Source organism: Ascidiella aspersa, chromosome 2 (assembly GCF_963924565.1).
Source record: "Ascidiella aspersa chromosome 2, kaAscAspe10.2, whole genome shotgun sequence".
Taxonomy (NCBI): domain Eukaryota; kingdom Metazoa; phylum Chordata; class Ascidiacea; order Phlebobranchia; family Ascidiidae; genus Ascidiella; species Ascidiella aspersa.
Genome location: NC_139448.1, coordinates 38541570 through 38558975, shown reverse-complemented (window position 1 = coordinate 38558975; position 17406 = coordinate 38541570). Strand labels below are relative to the sequence as shown.

Sequence of the window (17406 nt, the reverse complement as noted above, 5' to 3'; positions counted from 1 at the left end):
GGGAAGAGATATAGCGCGTATGTTTACATAGGCCGAACCTACGGTTTTCGCAGCTTGGTTATAACTTGTTGGGTTGAATTTTAAACCGCTGATGGGTCAAATAAAGTTAACAGGGAGTCTAACGTTTCACTAAAATTATATTTATCGCGCCATTAAATATGGTTGACAGCTAAAACTAGTAATGAAGTCCGCACAATTAATAAATAACTTCGCACAGAATGAGATTGTGTGTTAAAAGACCTAATTGTCGTAGACCTTTTTGCTTGGAAATGCATTAATTTCTAACGGATCGGGGGTTAAAAACATCTAAACAAGGGTTAGCTATAAAATTATGGGATTGTTAACTAATTACAGTCAATAATCCGAATTTAATAGTAATAAGCATTTTCCAAAATCCGAGGAAATTTAGGAGAAATGTTCGCTCTGCGCATTTTTACACGATGATGTCAACATTTTTAACCGATTACGTCATAGGTTCCACCGGCAGTTTCAGTTTCGAACGCGGGGGAGGGGCGGCAATTTAAGGGTCAACCATGCCGGGTGGACAGCACATTATTTTTTAAATTTGGAGCAATGGTCGATTCTATTTGAATTACAACTTTGGTTATTTTTTTGCGCAAAGGTAATATCATTCAAGCGTAGTAGCCCATCGTTTTCGCATACTGTAGTAGTTTACTGTTTGTGTTTGTGGTTTGTTTGCAATGGTACAAAATCATTTGCATTTACGCCACTGTAGATTTCTACTACATTTCGGCAGTTATGTTAATTTTATTCATGTGTAGTATCGTCTAACGAAGGCACGTACTGTAGTAGTTTTTGGTTTATGATGTGTTTTTATCTTAGCGCAACTTAATTTGTCGTAATTTTACGTTGCAAGAACCTTCGTAGTAGTTTTCAACAATTTCCTATTTTGTTTCAACAATTTCCTATTATTTTTATTCTGTAAATCTCCAAAGATAAGGTTTTGTAAATATGTGTATTTTGCTTTGTATTTCTTTGTGCTGTGTAGCTGCTGGTGTTTTGTATTGAGCCCAGTATCAACATGAGATCTAAATTTACGCGAATCCTGCAAATTTATAGACACTAAATAAGTAGTGACTTTAATTAGTATGTTGGATGGTCAAAGGTGTAGTTAAAAACATTCAGTGCTGGTAACATTTACCTTAGTTATTACTATAATTCTCATTTTGTTTGCTATTACCTATATATACTTATATTACAGAATGATATGCGCCTTCTGATTTGGAAATAGTCTGATAGACTTTTAGCTGTAAATACAATTGCGATGGCAGGTTCTGTTGGACAAGATGGGACTTTTTTCACATCTAGAGATGGGCTTTTCAAAATTTTGCAATTTGTAAGATAACGATGTTTTAAGTTCAAATAGTTATTGAATGATTTTGCTTTTTTTAAAACTAGATAACATTCTAGTTTACTAGCATGTCGATTTTATTTAATAATATGATAATTTAAAAAAAGGGCGCTGGTCTAGAATCCTACTACGTTTTTGCCCGGGCGTTTACATGGCTAACATTATTTGTTTAGGGTACAAGTTTAGATTTAGGAAGGTGAAGTATTATTGTTGTCTTTATCTCCCATATTTATTTCTTCCTTGCAATTTCATTTTAAAAACTTTTTTTGTTACTTTAAAACAAGTGATAGGATTGTTGTCCACCGCCAAAAATAGTCTTAGCTTTTTCCCATATGGTTCGTATTTAATGACCTATTGTTTTCAAAAATTAGTGAAAAGTTTATAATAAATGTTAAAAAAACTATTTTAAACTTTTTAAATAATTGGATTTTTATTTGTTGCCTTAAAAATTACCATAAATATGCAAATGGTATTTACATATATTGGATTTGTGTTACAAGCTGTTTATGGTGAAAAGTCTAATAATGAATCTTAAAGCCAAAAAGGGCGGGTAAATTGGCATCATCTTAAAAAAGATGTTTCAATATGAACTTGCATCCTCTTCAGTTAACGTCCTATCAAGTTGATGTCAATTTACTCGAACTTTTTGGCTTTGAGATTCATTATCAAGAAAATTCTTGTAATATTAATATTATTATTTTGTTTTCAGGCATTGAGTCTCCTTGTGTTAATTCTGTGCTCGGCGTCGGGTTATTGGGGGGTCGCGGGAGCGGGAACAATGGCCTTTGTCCACTTTACATCGTCAACCTGCTGTATCACCCTTTTTATTAGCGGGTTTATTTACTTTTGTCAAATCTACAACAGCGCATGCATTGACAGACTCCCGTGGAAGCTTCTTGTAAGTAATTTTGCAACTAAAATTAGGGATGTGTGATAAATTTGTATTATTTATACGATATACTTAAATTTTTGGGCAAAAATCCTACCATTTCTAGACCTTTCAAAAGATTACTGGAGATAACCAAACTCTTCAACGGTAATGCAAATTTTGTCCTAATAACTGTTAAAAACCACTACTAACAAATTAGTTTCCTTTATTTTATTCGTTTAAGCCTAGTAAATACTTTATTTGGTATCCAATCGATACACTTTTTGTCAAAAATATCAGTCAGTAGTAGGGCGATTTTTTTTTACCTTTTTGACCCTAAGAAATCTTTACCTAAAAAATTAAAATTTTGACCTAAAACTTATTTATTTTGACAAAATTTTAACCTGTTAGAAATACATTGATTTAAATAACCTAGACGTCGTTGTTCACACATTTTTTATACTGTATATTGTTAAAAAATTGAACACTAAATTTCACAAAACTGAACGACCAGTTTCAAAAAGCTGACCATAGTTTTTTTCAATTTTGTAAACGATTTATGTGCATTTTTGTTTGATTTTGACTTGAAAAAATTTTGACAAACTTTGACCGAACGTGTAAATTTTGACAATTTTGACAAGTTAAAAAATAACCACCTTAGTCATTAGTATCGCAATACAATGTCAAGTATTAGGCATGCCTAATTGTCAATATATATATTACTTTGAATAATGTTATATCTGTTGATCTCTAATTTGTACATGTTAAGTCTAGAGTGTTAAAACATGTTTATTTTCGTCAGGAAATGGGGTATGCGGTAGGTTGTGGGATCTTGTATTTCATCAGCATGTGCATCTCAGCTTCAATGGCAGCTACTTTTGCAAATGTTGTACCACACAGCTACAAGAATCTCTTCATCGCGTGTGCTGTAAGTTTTTTCAAGTTAAATATAAATCACTTTAAATTGTAAATGGTGTTTACAGGGTTGCCTTAAAGTTTTTGAATCTTTAGTTTATTTTATGTCAAGCTTTTTACAATTTATTTTATTTTCAGCCTCAGTTATATGTTTAAAAGTGCCATTAAAATTTAATTTCAAAACCTTTTTCATTGTATTGAATATGGCATTTATACTTCTGTTTTTTAATTATATTTAAAAAACGATGAGCAATCAGATTTTGAGTATTTTAAACACCTACAAATTTATCTGAAAAGTCTTTGTCTTTGAGTTTTTTGTTATAAATTTGTGCAGCAACCCTGGTTTATTATACATTTGACAAGTGGTCAAAATACATTTTAAACCAGTGTTTTTAAAATACTTCTTTTACTTCTATTGCAACTTGCAAACTATGCAGCACACTTTTTATTAGTGAACATTTGTTGTGAAAGAAATAACCGCACTTCCTTTATTAGTTCATAAAAAATGTCTGTCACTTTTAGCTGCTAGTGCTTTTCAGTTTTTTTTAACCAAGCTGTCAATTTCTTTTATTTGTTTGTGTTTTATTACTTGTTAGAGGTCTTTATTATAATAAATATATAATGTCCCATATCCCTTTTTGAAATATATATGTTTTTCCCTGTACTGGTTTAAGATATGTATCCATAGATTTTCGATTAAAAGACAATAGTAAACTGTTTGCCAGAAGGGTCGTTTTGTGTTTAACGCCACTGTTTTTGTCTGCATTTGTTGAGTAAATGTTTGGCAGTTTCCTGTTGTTGCAAAATATTGGAAATTTTTATTTAATTTGATGTTCCACTTTACTGTACTTTTCTTTCCCTGTGTGTATTCATTAAGTCTGTCAACCACCAGTAGTACACAAAGTTTAAATCACACTTAATCAGTAGTTTAAAACCAGAACACCAGAGTAATTTTTATGGTATTTTATATAGGCTTTTGCCACCTGAACAATTTATTTGAACTAAGCGAAATACTTCATGCTAACATTGTTGCCATGCCAACAGATGTAGTACACAAAGTTTAAATCACACTTAATGAGCATTACTCTAAACCAGAGCAAAGTGCAGAAGTTTGTTTAAGTAATTTTATATGGTCACATTATTTAGAAATACTGTTTTTCGCAAATTTAAATTTTTTATGTTATTTTATTTTAAAATTTGCGGTGATGGTTAATAGTAATCTAGCGCCACTTTTTCATTTCTCAGGTGTTCTCTGTTGTCACAATGTTCTCCTTTCTGGCTTACGCTCTCATCATTTTTCGTGGAGCGGAACCAAAAAGTGCAAAACAGCAACATCAGGACGAAACGGTTCCGTCAGCCTAAACAGTTTGTCGGTGTTACGAGGCGTCGGGTACTTATTTGGCCGCCAATTTTTCTAGCTGAAAACACCACACATTTCCAATTATGACAATACTTAATGTCTAACAAAAACAAAATAGTTAGAATTGTATTGTACAAAGTGCTTTTTAAACATGTTATTGAAGTTTATCCCTCAGGCTTTTATCATTGTATTTTGAAACAAATATATATTCTCCGGTAGAAAATGCTGCTTTAAACTTCACTGTGTTAAAACACCTATTGTAAGATTGGTATCAGGTTGGCACACGACCTAGTAGTATACATCTTTAATGAGCTGATATTAGGTATTGGCTCTAATTTGATATTATTGGAGATCTAAACATAGTGTTTAAACTGTTGTTTGCATTGCAGTTTTTTTACCAAGTTCCTATTTAACATACAAATAGCATTAGTGCTTTAAATCACTTTTTGTGCCTCACTATTGCCTATTGTGTTTTTCCAGTGTCCAATATGCTGCACTATTTATCTTAAATTTATTTCCTACGCCATTATTTACCAAATATATCGATGGTAAAGGTTATATATTACTCACATGTTCATTATCATTTATTCACTTGATAAAAACTTATCTGCTATGATTTCGTTTATTTTGCCCTTTGTTTTAGCTGCTACATGAAAAAATACGATATATTCAATTAGGAAATCATTTAGTTGGCATAAGGTCTTCTGTAAATTTTTCTTACACGCAATTGCAATCTTTTATAATTTTTATGTATCAGGTTTTATTGCTTTGCTTTATACTTTATAGCACACAACTTCTTACACACTTCTAATTTTATTATTTTGTCTTCCAATTAAGAAATATTGAATTTATAGAGCAGTGGTTCTCAAACTTTTTGGTATATAGATTCAAATGACCAAAATAATAAAGTATAAACTGCAACACAAAATGATCCATTAATTTGCAAACGAATGTCAAAATTTAAATAGTTATATTGCTAATGTTATTTTTGTTAACACAAAAAAGCATTAAAATATAACCTTTAAAATTTAATCATAATTTTCTTTGGAATAACAGAATCTGTCTGAATCTAACAAACGATTCTGGTTGCACATCAATGATAAAGATTAAACTAAGTACAGAACTTAGTAAACGGAATATCAGTTTGTTTGGGTTTATGTCAAAATGTCAAAATTGGAAACTGTTTAGAAATATTGATCTAGCTGTTTTTAAATTTTGGTTGTAGTGAGTCAAGATTTCAAAACATTTTAAAATTGAAAAACCATGACACTGAGTAAACTTCTGTAATACATGGTGCTTAACAAAATAAAACTATTTTGTTTAGCTTTTATCAGATTAACGTAATTTCACACAGAGTGTTAATATTGTTACAAAAAATTGCTTTCCCTAATAACAGATTTCACTAATTTAATATTTGTCAGTTATTGTTTAGCTGTGCTTAAGCAGGCAGCGTTATCTGGATGTTTTGGTGTACTACTGATTTATTGCTTCCTGACAAAAACCCACCATATTTGGCGTCGATTCTGTGAAACCCCGGCCCAATTACAAAACGTTCGGTAACCTGTTTAAGCAACTTGTTTCCGGTTCCAAACCTGGACTTCCCAAACTGTTTAGGCAGATGGGCAGCAACTATATGTTGGGATTAATAGTTATATGAAACACGGACAGAATACAAACTGGTTGATGTGCGCTTGCCATTTTGCCATCTCTTGTACTTCATGTTTTAACCATTGTAATACAAAAGCCTAAATACGCATCAGCTTGTTTCTAACACTTAATTTATTACTTAAACTCTTTGGGGGCAATTTTAGAGTATCAAACATAATTTTCTCGTTGTATATTACTGCAAGCATTTCTTATATTATTATGCATCTCAGTTGGTGAATGTGTTGTGCAAACGATCAGAAATTCACATTTCATAATTCAAAAAAGTACAATTTATATAGATTTAAGCATTTGTGAAATTGATATATAGTTGTCCACCCACAAACTCGCTGTATGACCCTCACAGGGTCTTGACCCCAGTTTGGGAAGCCCTATTGTACGGTGACAACAGCAGAAACATTATACCTCCTTGTTTTCATTAGTAGTGATTATGTTGTTACACCAGGTAACATATTAATAGATAGAAATCGCTCTTCTGGTGTAAACGAAGTATAAATTCACGTTAGAAGATACCAGCTGACCTCCCTGATGGGGTCAACTGGTATCCGCTGCCGAAACGTCAGTTTATATTTCGTTTACACCAGAAGAGCGATTTCTATCTATTGATGTTGTTACTATGTTTAAAATTTGGTTAGACGTTACATTTTGGTTCATCAGTTGCAAACATCATTTTGTGATGTTTAATATTGCAATTTGTTATCGGTTTACATAGATTCAAACGCATTTCATATAATCTATATTTGTTCTTCAACATTAAGTTCTTTATTTCCTGAAACAGCATCCATGTGTTAAACTATTTGGGCTGATATTTTGAACCATATTTGTTATCTGTGTCAAAAACATGCATGTTACATTTTACATTTTAAAGCTTTAGTGATGCTAAATGTGCCAGTTATTTTATTTAGGTCTGTACTAAGAACTAAACCAAAAGTTGTTCCTTAAAATCTATATTCCTTTTCCCTGCTTGTATTTTTACCTTTAAACCTCTTTAAAAGGTTGCATACAAGAGTCATAATTTGTTTTTTTGCATGTGCTACAATCAAGTAATAGATTAAATAGTCAATTTTTTAAAGTTCCATCTCAACCCAGGCAGACTTTCTAATGTCACCTTATTTTAAAACTTTGCCGTAAATTGTGTTTAAACTGCACTGCCTTGAATTTAAAATACACAATTTTAACCTTTTTTTAGATTGGGAGTTTTTTCAACCTTATTTGGGTGTGCTATTACTTTCAGTGTTCCATCATTTTTGAGGTGTTGTATTTTCACATAAAATATGGATTGTTCTTATTTTGCATTGCATTAAAAGACTCACAAACGCTAAACGTATCTTGTTTTACGCTAACAAAAGCAGAAAAAATGCTAGTCTAGATTAGAATTTACTAGACATTTTTTTAATGGGTTGAATATCTGTTAGGTCCAACAATTGCATTCCTAAAAAAATATTTTCTGTTCAACTTTATTAACTTAATGAGTTATAAATAATTATTTATCAAAAACTGTAGCAAGCTACGATAAATTGTTGAATTGTTCAGTTTAATTCTAATTAAATTTTAGTGTTGAATTGTATCCCACAATATAAAAACTGAGCTTTATCTTTATGGCGTGAATATGTTGCCTGCATAAAAAGTCTAAGTTTAGTGAGCAATGGGTTAGTCCAACTATAAAATCTACACAATAATGAAAAATACCGTCAAATTTTATTTATGCAATGTTTTATACTTGTGAAACTTTATGCAGTTTGTGATAAATCTACAGCATGAGATTTTGTAAGAGTAGCAAGATGTAAATGACAAAATTGATTTGTAATTCTAATAGATAGATTTTCCAACAAGAATTTAACATTAAATGTATAAGAAAAAGCATTACTAGGCAAGCAGCTTAACATACAGAAAAGTAATTATACAGTAAATAACAGGAATTAACAATGAAGATGCGTTGCATAAAAATAAATATACACTACATGTCAAATTTATATTAACTATTGCATACAACTTCTGATTCATATAATGATTTATAACATTCATTTTTGTCCACAGATAACATGAGTATTTGCACAAGCATAAAGATAAAAGTCGTTTCATCGACATTGTTTTGTACAAAACTCAGCAGAAAATTAGTCAAACAAATCACAAAGCGCTGTTTAAGCTGAAGGTGATATTTGTTGTTTAAAAGCTAAGCATAAATTCAGGATAAATTTCTCCCCAACCAAATATTTAACACAAGTTGCATGTACTAATTTTCATGCTACTAACAGTGTTCTAAATTACAAATAAAAACTAAGCTTACTTTAAATTGCTTTTTTATGATGAGGAAATTTGGAAATACAAAACAATAAAATACCCTATAAAACGTGAAAATACCCTATAAAACAATTTGTTATTGTGTTTGATAAACATCAGGTAGCTAAAACTTTACGGACGAAAAAAATATTGCACCAGATTGTATATTACTGCTTATACTTTCCAATCTGCTAGAATCAGTTAATCATTTGCTGCATTGCAGAAATGTAAGATAGATTTAAATTTCCAAAAAAATTGCATTACTTGACGTGTTTGGGAAATAATTTGAAAACAGGGCAGCATCAATGCCATGGCTAACACAATAGCAAATAGTTTTAAACACATAACCTACACATGAAATACTTATTTAAGCGTATTTAGTGTTGTAATGTGGTCCTATTAACACAATTAGACTTTATAGTGTACACAAAAGGTTTGCTAAAAACACAAAATAAAATGTATTGCTGTTGGAATGAACAATTTAGATTTAGACTAACGCAACAAAATGGCAACCTTAATATAAATAAATACATCTACAGCATAACACATGAAAAATAAAGTGTGTGGATAAAATAAGACGACTGCTATATTGCATGTGTCTTTTACAAACTTGACTTAAATAATGTTGATAAACTAAACAATACAATTGGGTTAAAAGGCATACAAAGGTTATTAATTGCTTGTATACAATGAAATTTCCTAACAAACAAACTATTGTTAAAAATACTATTTCTTTGAGGTACTTTTAGTAACTTCAGTGTTAAAAATAAACAACAAACTGCCATGACGCATAAAATTTAGCCTAATAAAATTTTATTTGCAAAAACACACATTATGGGCAACTACAGCGATATAAATGCTTTACATGGCAGATTGCGTTGGCCTCCTGAGTGCTTTTTGTGCCAAGTATCTTTGTCTACCTTCTTCAAAACGAGATTGATCATCGTCGCTTATAACCTGGCAAAAAAAATATAACTGTTGTAAACAAGTCAGAAAATGAATCAAGTCTTAGTTGATGACAAGACTGTTTACAAAAACAGGTAAAACATAAAATTTATCCAATAAATTTTACAGAAATTTATATTTTGCCTTATATATAGGCATCGTCAGTTTCTGTACAAAAAGCAAGCCAAAAAAGTAGTTAAGCTGCTTTTGCTTCTGACATTTGCAGGTAGTTTATATTTTAACATGCAATCTTATTTTATATATTCATATTTTACTTTTTAATTACTTTATTGACATTTTTATAAATGAATTCTGTGAAATTTAAGTAAATATTTTATGTTTTATATCTGTTTTTATTAACAGTCATAAGATCATCTTATACGAAACAAGAATTTGGTCTGCAAAATTTGTTTTGAAATTTGACCGGTCCGTAAGCTAAAAAGGTTGAGAAACACTGCTATAAGTAACAGTTTACATATACAGCAGGAGAGTCTGCTACCACTGTTTAATGTATTTCTTACCTTTAGTGGAGGAATTGCTTGTGTTCTACCTTCCTTAGTTAAAGATACAAAAGTGAAAAAGGCGCTGCATGCGCAATACATGGACATCTCAATGGTTCCATCCTGTAATACAATATTGTGTAACAGGTATGCAGGATATATTTGTGCTTACAAGTCATTTGTTGAAAGCCAGGTACATTTCCGTTTTGTTGTGAAGATGTGGAATATAGCAAAACAGTTTGTATTGATCTGAATGAAATCCAAAACCATTGGCAACAGGTTTTCTATTTTATTATTCTTTTGCTGTGTTTTATATATTTTACTTTACTTATAGGAATTTACGATGCCAGTATAGGCGAAATATATATTTCCGTAATAAACTGTCTGATTCTGGCTTTAGCCGAGTTTTTAAACATTGAGTTTTATTGTGAACATGTTAGCTTGTAACAAGTGTTCACAGGATATAGTCATGTTTACAGGACAATCTGGTAAAAACAATGTAGATTACTGATTTAAATTGTTTTGGAAATGTGTTAATATTGTAAAACAGTAATGATGTATTTATGTTTAAACAATCACATGGTATATTTTTTTAAAAGTGTGCTTTTCTTATTCTTATATACCAAAGTGTCATACTTTATATTGATTTAAACAACCTTAAAGTTGTGTATTAATTTAAATATTGTCACTATGAACACTATTATGTCAAAACAGATGTTTATTTGAAGGTTAAGAGATGTACAAATGAGTTCACAAATCATATTAAACTTGACTCTATATTTTTTTATATCTCTATAACTCAAACAAAAACAAACTTCCAAGCAAAAAATATTGTTTAAAATAGTGATTGTGATAAATAGAATCCATTGTCATTTTTTTTCGACAAGTGATGTTTTTGCTGTAATATCTGTCAACATTTTACTCACATCTTTTTTAGCTCTCTCCTCTACGATTACAACAACTTGGATCATAAGTGATTTGGCGCTTGTGAATATCGGACGGCTTTTAATGTGAAGAAGGGAACCTAAAAAAGGTAAAAAATATATTAATGCTTAACACTGATATAAAAAGTTTTGTCAGTTGTAAATATCAACATAGATGGTATACTGAAAAAAAAAAGTTCTTCCTATACATAATTATTTTACCCAGCGTTTCGGCTACCTATGTAGGATGCCTTTATCAGGGAATGTAACGACACCTCGCAAAATAAATCATCAGCTTCGGCGCAGCACGCATGCAAATTTCATCACAATATTAATTTTTTTGATGACTCAGTTGTTGCGAAAGAAGGTGACTATCATAAACGTTTCGTGAATCCTGGCATTTCCACCAGCGGCCGGATACCATAAATATAAAAACGGATGTCTTATTTCCATCTCCCTACAGACAGGTGTTAGAATATAACAAATAAATTGTGCACCGTCGTTCCTATCGCTTTTTATTTTTAACAGTGGTAGGGAATTTTATCTTTTTTGTGAAGTTTTACTTTGTGTTGTGTTGTTACATTCCCTGATGAATGCATCCTATATTGGTTGCCGAAACGCCGGATAAAATAATAAGAACCAGAAGAGCTTCTTTTCAGTATATAATATGCCTGGTAGCAACATCATGTTTATCAACTTAAATGAGAACGACACTTGTGTGTGTGGTAAAAGTTCAAACCCCTTAAAGTGACGCGAGTAATTTATTTCTGCCAATTTTTACAAGAACCCCAATTTTAATAATGGCCTAATCTAAAATCAATTTGTATGGTAAATCTGTGAAGAAAATAAAGATATTGTTTAAGGCACTTTTTATGGCAAGTCTTTTGTGATCGTTTCTTAAAATTCCACAATGGTCTCTCAAAAATATAGCACTTTACATACTTAGATAGGGATTTTTGAACATTTCTTACTGGTCACCAAACCCCCAACTTGAAGAATGCATAAATTTATAAATTTTAATAAATGTTGCAAGAAAGTCCTGAATTACCCCTGTTCATTCTCCGATGAAAGTCCGTTGCATCCATCGAAGCAGTCACCACGTTGCTATGACAATGACGCACTGCACAAATTCCAGCAACCTAAAATCAAATCAATTTTAAATTAAGGTTTAAAAGTTTTAAATACGAAAATCATATACATGACTAACAACTATTCGTAATGCTCACATTTTAACTGATCTGTAAGGATAATATTTCTATAAGTTCAACCAGAAAAAATATTTTTTTAATGAGGTTAACCATGACAATCTAACCTTAGAAGTAACTGAATGTTATAAATACAAAAAATTTTTATTTTTTTTTATTTTGGTCATTCCTAGTTTTAAAATAGCTTTTCTTTATATTTAGTACTAAATACTTCAATACCTCATCCATAAGTTTCATCGTCACACCCCCGGTGACCTTCCCATGAGCCCCACAATCACGAACCCCAACCAAATGGATGAGAGCAGATGAAGCATTCTCAACCGTGTGAAGTTCAGATGCTGGAAAATAAATAGCAATACTTAGGGTTAACGGCAACTAAAACGTACATATACACAATTTGTATTCTGTGATCAAGCCCTTCTGGAGTCGTACTTTGGCCAATGATAAACATGTTTCGGTTAGCCTTCTGAAGGCATCTGTGTATCCAGATTTAACTTTGTATAAAAATATTGAAACTAAAACAAATGATGGCTGATTTTTACTTTCATGACGTAAAAAAGGTTTGTTTAATGCAGTTTTGTATATTGAGTAAACAATTTTTGGAATTTTTTTTGAGTTAAATTTATTTGGGTGATATTTGGATAGAAACTCCTGTAATGTTATATTAATTTACTACATTAAATAACAAAGAAATGCTAATAGCGATTTAAATTTTATAAAACACATATTGCACTTTTTAAGGTTTTCAGAAAAAATAAATTTAAAAATCAAGGTTTATTTAATAACTGTTTTGTATTCATAAAACAAATTTGAAACTTCAAAACCCGAAAATGGCCTCTTTCAAAGCTGCAGTCTTGGAATTGGTTGATGATAGAATGGTAAACTGCTTTTAAATATCAGCATCCTTTCTAACTAAAACTAAGTAACATCTGAAGGAAACACCTACAAGTAAACTTTTTTTACAAATAATTTTTTTTTTTATGATTGTGAATATTGCAAGTTAAATTTTGTCACTGATTTTAGTGAACTGAGCTCTAAAGCACCAGCAAACCACATCATTTGTGGTCTTTTAATAAAAAATATAAATAATTTGGCCATTTTTATGACGTCAAATCATAGGCGTTGCGCTGTATGAATAGAACATATTTTTTTTTTGAACTCATTATCCGCTAAGTCTCATTTTTTTATTATACATTTATAAGGATTGCGGATTACGAAAGTTTTAAGTCACCGTTGGTAAGACAATTTGTTTGATAAATTGCTTTAGTTGCTCAAAGGTAGTTTAGTCAAGCCTCGCCTGTTAAAAGAGCTTTCTATTATTTTTTAACTTTCAGGTCTCCTGTTCTTACATTGAGTGTGTGGAATTTCTTTGGACAAAGCCCATCCATCTTTCATGCTCGGTGAGTTAACGTCAACGTGTTTACGATGTTCCTTTTGTCTCTCGTAACGAACTTTTCCTTGCGCTTCTGCCTCGGCATTCGGGTAGCTCATCGGCGGGACGGTTCCGATCCGTCCGTCAAACAGACATGGGACGTACCACAAGGTGGCTCTGTTCGTTAATCGCTTGTTACCTAGAATTTAAAAGAGTAATTTTTTTTCAGTTTCAAGGTGTCTGGTTAACAGTAATAAAACATTAATAATTTTAGAATAATAAACCTAAAGACTGAAAGATTAACATTTTTCATTTGCTTATTTTTTGTATTTTTACCTACAAAATGTTACTTTGTTTAAATTAAAAGTGTTTACTATTATCAACCAGTAAGTCTTAGCCCATGGACAACTTTGGCGTACACACTGCTGTTAATTTACTTCCAGGTCTAAATTGTGTCAAAAATAATAAACAATTAACAAAAGCATGCACCGCAATAATGTTTAAAGTTACCTGTAAAGATTTTTCGACTTGGACTTGAGTCATTACAATACTGACTTAAAATAATAATTAAAGGGTATGCAATATTTGTCATCACCTGTCAATATGTTCTCTCCCTGTACAGTAACTTGCACCTCAAGGGAATGTAGCGAGCAAAACGTGATCACCGCACTGAGGTGAGCAACTTCACCAACGTACATTGGAAGAAGAAAATCTGTTTTCTCAACTCGTGCAAGAACGCACAGACATTCATCCTAAACATAGAATATATGGGTTGTATACAAGCAACAAGAGACAAATTAACATGTGTGACATGTACAACATTAACCTACAGAAAAGCTAAACAAAATCATTTATTAATTAAGGATTATATTGCAAGCAGAGCAGGCTAAAAAACAACTAGCCTGCGTTGAGGTTCGAACACACGGCCCCCGGCCAAACTGTGACTGATTAATCACCCAGTGTACCATGATATTTGGGCCATTAACGATTTAGTACGACTTCTAACAGGCCAGATTGCAGTTGTACACACCTGTGTATCAATGTTTCCGTGTTTCAGCGATGCATTTCCAAAATACTCTAGGTCAGGGCTTGGTAACTTTAAAATCTGCGATCTATTTATTTAATGTGACTTACGGGATAGTTAGATTATGCAACTACAAGTATTTTGCGGTCCTTGTACAAAGAGCATGATTTTTCTCTTTTTTAGATTGACCAAAAAACTGAATCCAAGGCGTGTACCCCTTGTATATATAGGAAATTCTCCTTATGTTTATCATATTATTTTGAATTACAACTGGGCCATTTGTTAAATTGATTTACTGACAACATCACAATAAGAATAACATGTTGTCTGGGTAATTGGGCTTCAAGCTTCAAAAATCAATAAACACTATTATATAGTCAATCAGTTTTCTGTAACTTTGATTACATACAAATACATTAGATAACCTTATTTTGAGTAAAAAATGAAATTAAATGAACAAAAGACTGAATAAATAAAAAAACTTCAAATAAAACTTAAGTCAGCTTTTGATTTTTTCAAATATTTTAGCTCTTTGACTGCATATATAAGCATTAAATAGGCTAATATCAAGCAAAAAATCAAAAATGAAATTTATTAAACAAAAATTCAAGTTAGTTTTTAATTTGTTTCACATACTGTTGCTCCTTGATTACAGTGCCTTGTGCTTATGATCAATCCCGCTTCTTCAATCATTTTAAGGATAGTTCCTCCATGAACGTTACCCGAGTTGTTTGCATCATCTGGGTGCATCAAACTAAAAAGTAAATCAAGCAAATTATTTGGTTGTTATTTTGTTAATACAGAGCTAGCTATAAGGAATAGTAAAACATTCCAACGATTTTTTTAATTTAATAGAAAAACAATAATTTAAATCTGTGAATACAGCCAGATTGGAAGGTATGACCTAACTATGAAGGTTTTTTTCTCATTCATTTTGATGAAAATTGCGTTGAAATACATTTGGCCGCTTAAAACTTGAACTACAGTTTAAAATTACACTAAATTTATAATTTATAGGAAAAAAAAATAATCTATTTAATAATTCATTAAACCCAAAAAATATTGACCAAGAATTCTCAATGAGGGGAATATCATATACTTCGAGTTATAACCAAACATTAAATGTGTAACCTTGTATTAATGCCTCAACCAAAGTATTTGTAATTAGGTAAGAAAGTACCAAGTAGGTGTCAGAAAATATAATATAAACGGCAGTGTTGTAAACAAGTCATTTTAAATTGACTTAAGTCCCAGTCAAGTCATTTGTAAAACAACTTAAGTTCAAGTCAAGTGTTTTTGAATAAATAACAAGTCAAGTCCCAGTCCAAGTCATCGGTTGCGCAAGTCAAGTCCCTGTCAAGTCATAATTAGAGCAAGTCAACTTCAAGTCCAGCCTTTGTCAAAAAACTAAAATTTTAAGCTATAAAAATTTTTAAATTTGTATGATTATGAGCAATAACTGAACTAAAAAATAAGAAAAAACGCAACATATTGCAAGCAATTTGTTTTATGAGCTAAAATTTGGATAAAATAGCTCAATTTTATAAAAAATACTTGAAAAAAACGCTTCATTTTAACCCGAGTCATTTATCCAAATGACTTAAGTCAAGTCAAGTCATTTGTCTGAAAGACTTAAGTCAAGTCAAGTCATTTAAAAACAGCGACTTAAGTTGACTTAAGTCATTACAACACTGATAAACGGTATACCACAGAAAACAATTTACAGTTCCATATCGTTGGTCAAATACCATATGTACCTCTTATTAAACTTTACAAAGTGAAAGTTTAACCCAAAATGTCATACTTACCGACACAGCATTGTAGCATGTGCATTATTCGAATAGGAAGTTGAATCCACTGACGACATTCTTTAAAACAGACAAAAATTCACGTTGAAACGAAACAATTAAATTACGACTGGACACTTTTAAGAACAGATTACAGATAAGTTAATTTGTAAAGATCTGAAAAACATTGCTAAATGAATCAGAAAAAAGCACGTGTTTCAAATGGCGTGATGTTCACGAGACTTATTCAAACAAAAAGTTTATTATTTCCTTTAATATTTCTTCTAAGGTTAAAAAACGCCAAATCATTCTCTTTTACTTTGTTTACATTCGGAAAAGTAATTAGCATTTTACTAGGTGAATTCCCTTATATAGAGTGGTTACTTATTTTTTTCCTTTTACTAAAAATTTTTTTTTTCAAACAATAAATAGTGTTGTAAGTTTTTTACTTTTGCAAGTTTTCATTACTCCGATCTCAGTCGGAATGGGCTCGTAAGTTACGTCACTCAAAAATCCTACAAACGGTCAAGGTTCAAGTTACTTTCAAATATCCGGTTTACTTCGAGTTCGACTCCTTAAAATCGAACAAATACAGTTCCGGCCCGGTTTTTGTCCGCTGAATTTTTAACCCGGTTTAAAAATGCGTTTCGTGGCGGCCAGACTCTCTGGTTTATCGGTGTTTCTTTAAGATTTTTTACCAAGAAAATATTTGTTTTACTGAGAATGAATATTTCAGAGATTTAGTTTTAAACTGAGTCCTTAATTAATTACAAACTGTGTGAGTTAGTAGAATTAGTGTTAAAATTTTACAACATTGGGAAGACATAACTTGTTCTAGTTTTTATGATAGACACTTTATCCAGGTAGGTTTGTGGCAGAATCCACAGAATCCTACCAGTTGGCTTATTATGCACAAAGCTAGTCTCTTTGATTTGCACTAGCGTGCTGAAAAGCAGTTTTAAATGCGCCAAGCGACTTTTCTTTAGGCAAATTTGCGCACCCGAGGGGGCATTGTCGCTTAAATCTCTTCGGCGTTTATTTGCACCCCTCCTTCCACTCATCCGCTATTGGTCTGCGTCGCATGAGCCGAAGTCGTTATTGATTTTTTGCATTTCCAAGCGTCGCGTTGTCTGAACACTTCGCCAAAATAAATTGTGTTCTGCGTTTCAGTGACTCTATAAGTGGAACAT

General features: G+C 31.5%; 2 protein-coding genes across 2 annotated transcripts; one reads left to right on the top strand and one right to left on the bottom strand.

The window, feature by feature from the left end:
• Nucleotides 1–1226: 1226 nt before the first annotated feature.
• LOC146165650 (uncharacterized) lies at nucleotides 1227–6267 on the top strand. Its single transcript, XM_083381965.1, has 4 exons — nucleotides 1227–1357; nucleotides 2082–2270; nucleotides 3043–3168; nucleotides 4401–6267. The coding sequence occupies exons 1-4, from the start codon at nucleotides 1286–1288 to the stop codon at nucleotides 4515–4517; spliced, it is 504 nt and encodes a 167-aa protein (XP_083238091.1). The 5' UTR covers nucleotides 1227–1285; the 3' UTR covers nucleotides 4518–6267.
• A 2564-nt stretch (nucleotides 6268–8831) lies between these two features.
• On the bottom strand, nucleotides 8832–16397 carry LOC146165649 (cytosolic acyl coenzyme A thioester hydrolase-like). The gene is made up of 9 exons (XM_083381142.1): nucleotides 16238–16397; nucleotides 15066–15183; nucleotides 14001–14157; nucleotides 13383–13604; nucleotides 12253–12371; nucleotides 11877–11967; nucleotides 10832–10929; nucleotides 9927–10028; nucleotides 8832–9417 (listed from the first exon to the last, which is right to left on the bottom strand). The coding sequence occupies exons 1-9, from the start codon at nucleotides 16294–16296 to the stop codon at nucleotides 9322–9324; spliced, it is 1062 nt and encodes a 353-aa protein (XP_083237268.1). The 5' UTR covers nucleotides 16297–16397; the 3' UTR covers nucleotides 8832–9321.
• Nucleotides 16398–17406: the final 1009 nt, after the last annotated feature.

What these genes read in the sequence shown, in the direction of transcription:
- LOC146165650 (XM_083381965.1), top strand. Translation starts at nt 1,286, where the DNA reads ATGGCAGGTTCTGTTGGACAAGATGGGACTTTTTTCACATCTAGAGAT. An exon ending in GACTCCCGTGGAAGCTTCTT is followed by an intron (nt 2,271 to 3,042) that starts GTAAGTAATTTT and finishes TATTTTCGTCAG; the next exon opens with GAAATGGGGTATGCGGTAGG. An exon ending in ATCTCTTCATCGCGTGTGCT is followed by an intron (nt 3,169 to 4,400) that starts GTAAGTTTTTTC and finishes TTCATTTCTCAG; the next exon opens with GTGTTCTCTGTTGTCACAAT.
- LOC146165649 (XM_083381142.1), bottom strand. Translation starts at nt 16,296, where the DNA reads ATGTCGTCAGTGGATTCAACTTCCTATTCGAATAATGCACATGCTACA. An exon ending in CATGCTACAATGCTGTGTCG is followed by an intron (nt 15,184 to 16,237) that starts GTAAGTATGACA and finishes TTTACTTTTTAG; the next exon opens with TTTGATGCACCCAGATGATG. An exon ending in AGAAATTCCACACACTCAAT is followed by an intron (nt 12,372 to 13,382) that starts GTAAGAACAGGA and finishes TTTATTTTCCAG; the next exon opens with CATCTGAACTTCACACGGTT.